Source organism: Theropithecus gelada, chromosome 3 (genome assembly GCF_003255815.1).
Source record: "Theropithecus gelada isolate Dixy chromosome 3, Tgel_1.0, whole genome shotgun sequence".
Classification (NCBI taxonomy): Eukaryota; Metazoa; Chordata; class Mammalia; order Primates; family Cercopithecidae; genus Theropithecus; species Theropithecus gelada.
The window spans coordinates 54,206,871-54,218,310 of NC_037670.1; the positions used below are offsets into that span (position 1 = coordinate 54,206,871).

The 11,440-nt window shown below is 43.3% G+C and overlaps 1 protein-coding gene across 1 annotated transcript; it reads left to right on the forward strand.

Annotated features, from left to right (window-relative positions):
* Positions 1–4,074: 4,074 nt before the first annotated feature.
* On the forward strand, positions 4,075–10,052 carry LOC112621349 (zinc finger protein 669-like). The gene is given in 6 exon segments (XM_025380744.1): positions 4,075–4,314; positions 8,220–8,346; positions 8,542–8,599; positions 9,015–9,067; positions 9,070–9,309; positions 9,312–10,052. Coding segments are annotated over 6 exon segments (1,368 nt in total). The 3' UTR covers positions 9,962–10,052.
* The last annotated feature ends 1,388 nt before the right edge of the window (positions 10,053–11,440 follow it).

Genomic DNA, 11,440 nt, shown 5'->3' on the forward strand with positions numbered 1-11,440 from the left:
GGGTGTACACCCACCCTGTGATATTGTTCCTGTCATTTAAAGGAAGAGATGATGATACTAATCCCACTACCAGAGAAGGTGCACACCCCCCTGTGATATTGTTCCTCATAACTTGTGGGGGAGAGCATGATATTACTTCCAATATGACAGTGGCTTGACACCCAGTCTGTGATATTTCTTCTAATTCCCAGTAGGTAAAGTATGATGCTCCTGCCAAGAGAGTAGTGGGTGTACAGCCACCCTGTGATATGTCTCCGAATATTCAGGGAAACACAGGACGACATTATCCCAAATCTCCCAAAAAGTGTACACCCATAGTGTGATATGGTTGCTAATATCTGGAGGTACAGAGGATGGTATTCGTTCTCCTGTCGCAGGCTTCGCACACAACCTGTGAAATTGTTCCTAATATCCTGAACAAAAGAGACTGCTAATAATGAACACACATTGCGGGGGGAGTAATTATTAAGATCCACATCGTAATGGGGAGTAATAGCAACCCCCTCTCTCCCCCTCGCTGTTACAGTCCACATCGCAGGGGGTTGAGGCACCCCCACGATATGGGGAGTAATAGCATCCCCCTCTCTCCCCCTGGCCTTATATAAGAAGTCTGGCCTTATATAAGTGCCCCCCAATGCCATCGCAGGCTTTAATGCATTCGCTTAAAGATTTTCCTCATGTACATCTGCCATTCCCTTAATAGGTCGAATTGCTACCTGACATTCTGTATTAGCGTTTTCATGAGCAAGCAGCTGAACCATCACTTTCTTGGCATGAGAATCGGAAATAGCCTTTTGAGTCGCATCCTGCAAACGGGCGATAGGATCTGGATAAAGCTCCCTTGGACCCTGTTGAACTGTGTGAAAAGAAGGATAAGCAGTAGCAGGGTCATGAATTTTTTCCCAGGCTCTTAGGCATATAGTTCTGAGCTGATCAACAGCCTCATCACCCATTACCATCTGTTGATTTAGAGTACCCCATGTCTGTCCGATTCCAAGCAATTGATCAGTTGTGATATTAACGGGACGCTGGGCTTGAGCATTTCTGCGTGCCTGATTTGTTGCTTCATCCGTCCACCAGGTTTTAAATTGGAGAAATTCAGAGGGGGACAGGGTGGATCGGGCTAATGCCTCCCAATCCATAGGTATTCAACGTCTGTTATAAGCCACACATTGTAACAAGGAATAAACATAAGGAGAATTTGGTCTATCTTGTCCCATTGCTTGCTTTAAGTCTTTTAATATTTTAAAAGGAAATGGTTTCCAGTACGCTTGAACAAGTTCTCTGGGCTCCTCAGCTGGAAAAAGAATTACCAGAAACCGCCAAGCATTCAAATCCGCCATTTCTTGTGCCTGGCGAATGGATGCCTGGATTGTCCCTGTGCCATCATTTGTATTTGCACCGGCTCGCAGCATTCCCCTACCATGATTAACAGGTGGGCAAGCCTGGATCATTCCCTCATCCTAACTGGCTGTTGGACAAGCCTGAAGCTTCCCTTCGCCCTAGTTACTGGCGGGGCCTGCAACAATGGGAGCCGCATTGGAAGACTCCCCTTCCAAAAATTCCTAAGGCTGGCCTGGGGGTGGCCATTCCAGACCTTCCCCTAAAGGCGCAGTAGGTGGCACTGTTTCTTTTATAAGCTTTTGGAGATTAACATACATACCTTCCCGTTTCTCGCCCTTTTTAAAACTAGACTGTCATGGTTCACTTTGCTGATAATTAGACTCCTGATTATTCAACTTTCCTATGTCATCCTGAAACTCCTCCTTCTCCTCCTCAGTGTGGAAGGGCTCCAGTGCTGTTTTAACTGCCGACCACACAGACCAAGCAGAGATGGGAATATCGCGGCCCTCTTCTTGTGCTCGTTTTAAGTCTGATCCAACCTTGTCCCAATCTTTTACATTCATGGCTCCATATTCCGGGAACCAAGGAGAATACTTGTCTACCAGATGGAGCAAAGATGTGAGATTTTGGGTACTCACAATTACCCCTCCGCGGCGCAGTAACTGCGTACAAGGCTTAAGTAACTAGCGAACTTACTCTCAGCCTGACCCATATTTTCCTGAGGTTTCCCTGGGATTCTCCGAGCGCCCGACTTACCCTAGAGCTTGAAGTGAAAACCTACTCCGGAGTCCTTTGTCGGTCGTCCTCTGCTTTCCACATTCTGGTGTTCCTTCACTCGACTATTTGTAGAGATTACGGGGAGCCCCGCGTTGGGAACCAGAGACCAGCCTGGGCAACCGAGGGAGACCCCCGTTTCTACCAAAAAAAAAAAAAAAATTTAGCCAGGTGTGGTGTCGTGTGCCTGTAATCCCAGCTACTCCATGAGAAATCAGACAAAACCTGGCACCAGAGACTGATTTTCTTCTAAAATGCTTTCTCTAAAATATTTTTAAAACAAAAGGAGGAAATTTGAAGGGAAAGTATTTTGGGCCCCCCAAATCACTAAGATAAAGGGAAAAGTCAATCTGGGAACTACTTAGGGCAAACCTGCCTCCCATTCTATTCAAAGTCATCCCCTGCTCACTGAGAAGAATGCATGTCTTATCGCCTCCTTTGGAAAGGCTCATCGGAAGCTCAGAAGAATGCAACCGGTCCTCTCTCACCTACCTGTGACCTGGAAGCCCCCTCCTGGCTTCGAGTTGACCCACTTTTGCTTCAGGTTGTACTGGATCAAACCAGTGTTCATCTTACGTATGTTGATTGATGTCTCCTGTCCCCCTAAAATGTATAAAACTGTCAGATACAGTCAGTTTCTCTTCCAAGGTTTGGCATGTGAACGTTCTTGTTTTTTGTTCTCAAACTCAACTTTCTTGTTCTCCATGCCTGCTTGCCCTTAGTTACTGTAAACAACCTTCCCGTCAGTTCTAATCAATAACTCGCATCTGTTCCCTTGGTTACCTGCTCTGCGCCCATTTCTCCCTTCGAAACCACACGTCCCACCGTTGTAACTCATATCCTCCTTCCCCCTTCCTTATTTGGGAAAATATTGACAAATAACCAACCAGGTCAGTTTAGATCTTGAGGTCTGGCCCCAGTCCATCCAGAGGTAGGGACTGCGTTAGGAATAAAAACCCCTGCTTTCCTTTGTTCCCTGTGCTCTTGCGATTGTGATTGATGCGAGCAGCACGCTTCTGCAGAAGTAAATTGCATTGCTGAGGAAACTTTCGCTTGAGTGCTGGTTTCACTTTGTGGCACCAAGCATTTATCTCCAACAAAACCAAGCTGTGCTCTGACCACGTTGGGCAACTGTCATCAGGACATCCTTAGGCTGTGTCATGCACAAGCATCCCCAACCTTGGTAAAATAAACTTTCTAAATACTCTTATCCCCAAATGCTCAGGGAGGCTGATTTGAATAATCATAATACTGCAAGGCTGCACTCCAGCCCGGGCGACAGAGCAAGGCTCTGTTTTAGAAAAATAAAATAAAATAAAATAAAATAAAATAAAATAAAGTAAAATAAAATAATATAAGATATTCCGGTCTCCCGCACAGCCAACTCTGCGTGAATTACTCCTTCTCTATTGCTATTCCCCCGTCTTGAGAAATCGGCTCTGTCTCGGTAGCGTGCAAGGTGTACCCACTGGGCAGTTACAGAATGGTCATTATATTGCTTGCAATTTTATATCTATATTATGCACAAATAGCTATCACCTTGTATACAAGGTTAAATGTGAATGTCGTCCTTGCAAGGTCAGATCCCAGCGCAGGAAGGATGCACCCCCTACAAACTGCTAGGCCAAAATGGTCATTCTGGCCTCATCCAGCCTCACGTGAAATCGCAATCTCACGTCACACAGGGTCTGAGGGGGCGGGACCTGAAGCCCCATACAATCAGGGGCGCTGGGGTGGGGACCCTTCAATCAGGCGCGCCGCCGGAAAGGAGAGGGCGACTTCCGGGATCGGGCGGGCGGGCGCTTTGTCTCGCCTTCGCCACAGTAGAGGCTCTTTCTGTTAGTCTCCTCTTGGCTCTGGGAGGCCCAGGTGGCTCTGCAGCAGCCTCTGCCACCGTGTGACTTGCGGGTATTGGGACATCCCTAACTGACACCAGGACACCCGGGAAGCTGAGGAATGGTGAGTGGACTGCGCCTGGCTTCCCGAAGTGGGGAAGAGGGCTGGTTGAAACCTGCTGGAACCAGCCATCCGCTGCGGAACCTGCGGACCCAGTTGCCCCTTGGCAGCCGGGCCTCAGTCCGCTTCTGTGCAGGCCGGGCGGGGCGGGCAGCGGGACCCCTGCGTCCTGTCTGTACCTGTGGGCGCCACTTCCGCCGGCCGGAGCCCTCTCGGGAACCCCGCGCCTCCCCCACCCACGTAGTGCGGTGACCACGGGAGGGGGATCCGAGAGAGCCCCAACTCGGTGTGCGGGGTTCCAGTGTGGGAGGAGCTGTGGTTCATGGAGCTTCCAGTCCCACCTTTCTCCCCCTAAAATTAACCTGAGGCTTTGTCAAAACGTTAAACGGTGTGTTTGAGCAAACGGCGATTCATAAATCAGGTACCACAGTCAAGGTTTGTGGTTTGGGGTTCACAGGAGGGGCGTAAATGAAAGGTTTTGATAAGGTTAATGAGGAAGCAAACCATACATGTATATATACACATATATATACACACATATACACATATATACATATACATATATACACATACATATATATATATTTTGTTTTGTTTTGTTTTGTTTTTTTGAGACAGAGTCTTGCCCTGTTGCCAGGCTGGAGTGCAATGGTGCAGTCTCAGCTCGCTGCAACCTCTGACTCCCGGGTTCAAACGATTCTGCTGCCTCAGCCTCCCATGTAGCTGGGCTTATAGGCGCCCACCACCACGTCCAGCTACTGGTATGTTAGTAGAGACAGGGTTTCGCCATGTTGGCTAGGTTGGTTTCCAACTCCTGACCTTAATTGATCACCCGCCTCGGCCTCCTAAAGCGCTGGGATTACAGGCCTGAGCCACCTTGGCCAAAATATTTTCCTGTTTCCAAACATTTTACATGAGAGGAAAGCGGAGAATAAATCATCTGACACTCTACTGTAAAAAAAAATCTTTGTGCCTCTCTTCTTTTCATCTTTCCTAAGTGTACATATTACCAAAATATCTTTAGGTTGAGGTCCCCCCGTGAAAACTTTACAGGGTGTTTTGTCCTCAGCCACCCTCCTGTCTTTTCCTAGTCCTGGCATTTTAGAACTGTCTGGGGATGACCCAGGATACCCACAGTGGCCATGTCTATTGGAGGGTCTAGTGAGTATCAGCCCCGGGGTCATCTCATCGCCAAGGACAGCCTCAGGTAGGGGGTAGAGTCTCTCAGGGGAGCAGCTGGATGCTCTTGGCCTTAGAGGAATCTCCTGGTATAGTTTCATCTAAAATGGTGACCCCTTAGGGTCATTAAAATTTTAGGACATTAAAATTAATGGACAATACAACATAATGTCATTAAAGCTAGGTCATTAGAACTGTTCCTCCGGCCGCAGTTTTTATTCCTCAGAGACACATTGATGGTCTGCCAATGGGACGCTGATATTGAGAGGAAAAGGCAGAAATGATTTCTGCTCTCTAGATTGTCTCAGACTTGTGAAGAGAGAAAAACTGTCCCAAAGGACAAGGAAAACCCACCCCAGAGAGGATGTGCAAGAACCTGAATATGAAAATGCACTGAAGGCACACAGGAGGACAAAGAGCAGTGCCAGTGCCTCCTAAGTAGTCACTGAGGACTTTACTGAACAGGATGGGTGTTCCGAGGGATAGAATGGCCTGCCGTGACACTTAGAAAGGTCTGTGTTTGAGTCAGCACTGCCTCTCCCTGAGTTTGTTACCTTGAAAAGGCTTGTCCGCTTATATGAGTTTCAGTTTTTCATTGACTTTAAGATACATTTTATCAGTACTGCTTGAAAGATATACTATTTCCAAAGAGACAAGGTAAAATGATGTATTTTATTTGCTAAAAATTCGTATTTATTTCTTCCCTAGAGTGAGTGTAGTAAGTTTTAAAGGTCTGTTCTTTTTAAGGGTAATTTCAAATGGAATTGTAGGACTTAGCTTTGTCAATGCTATGGTGAAATAAAAGTGTGATAGATAAATTGATGATTTACAAAGATTCACCAAAATGTCAGTTTCCCTCTTGTAGCATGGTGAAGAATTTATGATAGTGGACACATCTGTATCCTCTTATCTGGATATCTGAGGGGTTTTTTTTGTTGTTTTTTGGGGGTTTTTTTGGAGACACTGTCTTGCTCTGTAGCCCGGCTGAAGTGCAGTGGCACCATCTCTGCTTACTGCAACCTCTGCCTCCCGGGTTCAAGTGATTCTCCTGTGTCAGGCTCCTGAGTAACTGAGATTATAGGCACCCACCACCACACCCAACTAATTTTTGTATTTTTAGTAAACACTGGATTTTAGGCCTGGCACGGTGGCTCAGGCCTGTAATCCCAGCACTTTGGGAGGCCAAGGTGGGCGGATCATGAGATCACGAGTTCCAGAGCGGCCTGACCAACATGATGAAACCCTGTCTCTACTAAAAATACAAAAAAATTTGCTAAACCTGGTGGCAGGCACCTGTCATCTCAGCTACTCAGGAGGTGGAAGCAAGAGAATTGCTTGAACCCGGGAGGTGGAGGTTGCAGTGAGCCAAGATCTTGCCACTGCACCCCAGCCCAAGCGACAATATGAGACTCTGTCTCAAAAAACAAACAAACAAACAACAAAAAGGCGGGGTTCTGATATGTTGACCAGGCTGGTCTCAACCTCCTGACCTCAGGTGATTGCCTTCCTCAGCCTCCCAAGCTGCTGGGATTACAGGCGTGAGCCACCATGCCCTGCCCGCTCTATTTTCTTTTTATTCCCTAAATTTTAATATGTTTGAGTTTGTCTGTTCCTTTATCACTGTTTTCTTATAAAAAGAAATTCTGCCTAATCCCTCGTAAAAAAAAAAAAAACCTTCCTGTGACTTCTGAAAGTGTTCTGGTTTTATCTTTCATATTTGAATATATAATAAGTTGATTATGGTTCATGGAATGGAGAAGAATGCAATGCATTTTCCCAAATAGATGCCAGCCTGGTTTGCCTCATATTTTAAAGTGCATGTGATTTCTTTTTCTATTCTACGGTGCCTACTCTATCATTCCTCAACTTTCCATATAAATGCTGGGTGATTAAGACTTTTTTTCCCCTTAGTCTGCTTGCCCATCTCTCTGCTAATACTGTGCTGTCCTGAATGTTTTCTTTGAAAATCTTAGAAGTATGTTAGAGAAGCCATCACTCTTTTTTTAGATGACTAAAGATCATTAGACATTTGTCATTTTTACTACGTATGAAAAAGTAGTTTTTCTTGCCTAAAACAACCTGATTTGGGAATTTATGTGATTTCCTAGGAATAGCATCTGGAAGTGATGACATTAATGTCATTTTAAAAATCATGTGTCATATTTCCTATTATTCCTTTCTGCCTTGACATTGTGAATTAGAAATTTTAAAATTTGTTGTATTAGTATTGTTAAATATCAATTTTTGGTTTTATTTACTACTCAATTAAATTTAATCAGCCTATTGTCTCTTGGTGTAATCACATGGAATGGGCTCAACTCCCCAGTAAACAAGTGACGGCACATGTAAAGTATTGTGTACCAGGTAAACTCATTGAACACTTTGTGTTCAGACTGTGATTTGGTGTCTGGTTCCCTCAGCACCACTGCAGTGACACAAAATAATAGACCTTCAGGGGAAGAAGTTTTGGCAAATATATTGCATAAGCCATTTAGATGCAGTGAGCCATTCTTATAACTTGGGTTGGTGGAATCCCTTTCAAAATGTAAGTTACTAATACAAACAAAGATTGAACTTTGCGAACAGGCATTTTTAAGAATAAGTAGACTCAGGACTGATAATATTAACTCTCTTATGCACATCAGGTAGGACTTTATTATGACAGATACTAGAAATGTACAAAGTGAAGTTAAAAGGTGACTCCTAGCAGCACATCTTACTCCCTGGATTCTCTAATGAGATGGGTGTTTCTACTTTGCTGTTGCCTTTTTGAATAGTTCAATTCTAGCATTAGTGCTGCTGTGTGGGAGGGAGTATGTGTGAACAGAGTAAGAGTTGTGACAATCAAGTCATAGAATAAATGCTTGGAAATTTTAGAATCATGTAAACAGCTTATGGATTGAGTATAGATTCCCAGTGCTCTCAGTCTCACCCATCCTTCTATCCACATATGTGGAATGTTCTAGGACTCCGTGGCTTTTGAGGATGTGGCTGTGAACTTTACCCAGGAGGAATGGGTTTTGCTAGATTCTTCTCAGAAGAATCTCTGCAGAGAAGTGATGCAGGAAACCTGCAGGAACCTGGCTTCTGTAGGTGAGAATGACAACACATTTCACTTAATTACAGAAGTATTTCGCTATCATCAGCGCTATTTGTGATTTGGAATGGGGCAAGGGAATGATTTGGTGAAGAAATCAGGCATGGGCACTGTGTACAATGAACATGAAATCTAGTAATGTTTCTATAGTTTGTAATAATTCTTGATAATTTTGTGGGTCTGCATTTTAGGAAGCAAATGGAAAGACCAGAATATTGAAGATCACTTCGAAAAACCTGGGAAAGATATAAGATAATTTGCACTGAGAAGAGGAAATAAAGTCCTCTGAAGGAATCTTAGCTTGTCATGAACTTAAAAACAAGCAATCAAAACAAATAAGAGTCACTTGAAATTTATTTCTTTTTAGAAAAATTTCACCCAAAATGTAATATACTTCCGTGTAGCAGTCAGTGTTTGGAAAACAGTTTACTTGAAAATAGTACTACAAAATTATGTACATGAATGTTACTAATTTGGTCATAGCCATGCAGGTGGTAGCTGTGTTTTCAGCAGTAACCCATTTACTTTCAAATAATTCAGTCATGGCAATATATATATATGCATTTTCCTTGGTATTGGTAGCAGTGTAAGTCCAAGACCTATGAATAAGTAGAAAGTTATTAAACCAAGCAATAATAATATGCTTGTCATTTTTTTTTTTTAACAGAAATCATACGATACAGAGACTGTGTGAAAGCAAAGATGGTAATCAATATGGACAGTTGTCAGCCAAATTCCAAATCTTGATCTGAATGAGAACATTTCTCCTGGATTAAAACAATGTGAATGCAGTATTTGTGGAAAAGTCTTTGTACGTCACTCCCTCCTTAATAGGCACATCCTAGCTCACTCTGGATACAAACCATATGGAGAGAAACCATATAAATGTGAACAGTGTGGGAAATTCTTCGTTTCTGTTCCAGGTGTTAGAAGACACATGATAATGCACAGTGGAAATCCAGTTATAAATGTACGATATGTGGGAAAGTGTTTTATTTTCTCAATTCATTTGAAAGACATCAGAGAACTCACACAGGAGAAAAACCCTATAAATGTAAACAATGTGGTAAAGCGTTCACTGTTTCTGATTCTTGTCTAATACATGAACGAACTCACACTAGAGAGAAACCCTACGAATGTAAAGAATGTAGAAAAACATTCAGATTTTCTTGTTCTTTTAAGACGTGTGAAAGGACTCACACTGGTGAAAGACCCTATACATGTACCAAATGTGATAAAGCCTTCAGCTGTTCCACTTCTCTTCGTGACCATGGAAGCATTCATACTGGGGAGAGACCCTATGAATGTAAACAATGTGGCAAAGCCTTTAGTGGTTTGAGTTCCCTTTGTAACCATAGAAGTACTCATACTGGAGAGAAAGCCTATAAATGTAAACAATGTGACCAAGCCTTCATTCGCCTCAGTTCCCTTCACCTCCATGAAAGAATTCATACTGGAGAAAAACCCTATGAATGTAAGAGTTGCGGTAAAGCCTACATTCGTTCCAGTCATCTTACTTGCCATGAAAGAAGTCATGATATAGAGGCTGGGTGTAGTGACTCAGTCTATAATCCCAGCACTTTGGGAGGCCAAGGAGTGTGTATTGCTTGAGCCCAGGAGTTCATAACCAGCCTGGAGTAAAACAATGTGAAACAACCTGGGCATCAGGGTGAAACCCTGTCTCTACAAAAAATAAAATAATGCCGGCCGTGGTGGCTCACGCCAGCTACTCGGGAGGCTGAGGCAGGAGAAGGGCGTGAACCCGGGAGGTGGAGCTTGCAGTGAGCCGAGATCGCACCAGTGCACTCCAGCCTGGGCAAGAGAGCGAGACTCCGTCTCAAAACAAATAAATAAATAAATACATAAAAATAACTAGCTGGGCATGGTGGCACATTTCAGTTGTCTTAATTCTTTTTCAAGGACATAAAAAACAACGGGGGATTGGAGGAAAGCCCTGTTCATGCCGATCATGAGGTCAGGAGATCGAGACCATCCTGGCCAACATGGTGAAACCTCGTCTCTACTAAAAATACAAAAATTAGCTAGGTGTGGTAACATATGGTTGTAATCCCAGGTACTCAGGAGGCTGAGGCAGGAGAATCACTTGAACCCAGGAGGTGGAGGTTTCAGTGAGCCAAGATTGTGCCACTGCACTCCAGCCTGGTGACAGAGTGAGACTCCATCTCAAAATAAATAAATAAATAAATAAAGCCCCTTGAATGTAAGAAATGTGGTAAAACATTTACTCTTTCCCATTCTCTCATAAACATGAAAAGGCTCACACTGCAGAGAAACCTTAAGAATGTAGGAAATGTGATCAAGCCTTCAGATTTTCCTGTTTTTGAAGATTTGGGAGGACTCAGAGTGGAGAAAAGCCTTTTGAATCTAAATTTGTGGTAAGGCCTTCAGTTGTGTTAGTTCCTTTTGAAGACATCAGCTCATTCCTGAGAAAAACCCTATGAATGTCCAGAATGTGGGAATGTTTCGTTTCTCTCATGCCCACTCAAGGACATATGAAAATGCACACTGTAGCTGGCTGGACCTTGTAAATACAAGAACGTACACAGGATTAAGACTCTAATAGTTTAGAAACTGCAAGAATATTTTCAGTTTTCACATTTACTTGAAAAGTCATGTGAAAACTCCCATGGGAAAGAAGTTCTGTAAGTGAAACTTTTCTAATTTGGAAAACCTGATGCAAATTAATTATCGTGTAGTGTTTGAAAAAAATGTATGAAATGTTACACAAGTTACAAGTATTTTGTTTTTATCAGTGGCTCATACTTAAAGAGTCTTGAGTATGCATTTCACCTTGTTTTGCAGGGAAACCTTGAGGTGAGAGTTCTGTAAATGCTCTTTAAGCAGTAGTACTTGAGTTTCATAGATAATGATAATATGTTTGTTGGTAGAATTTTTGTCTATTCATTTGGTAATTTGCTGGATTCATGGTTGAATTTTGATGTTTTTCTAATATGTAGGTAAGTTTAATTTTTTTATTTCATTATTATCTTTTTTTGAGATGGAGTCTCACTCTGTTGCCCAGGCTGGAGTGCGGTGGTGCGATCTCGGCTCACTGCAACCTCCGCCTCC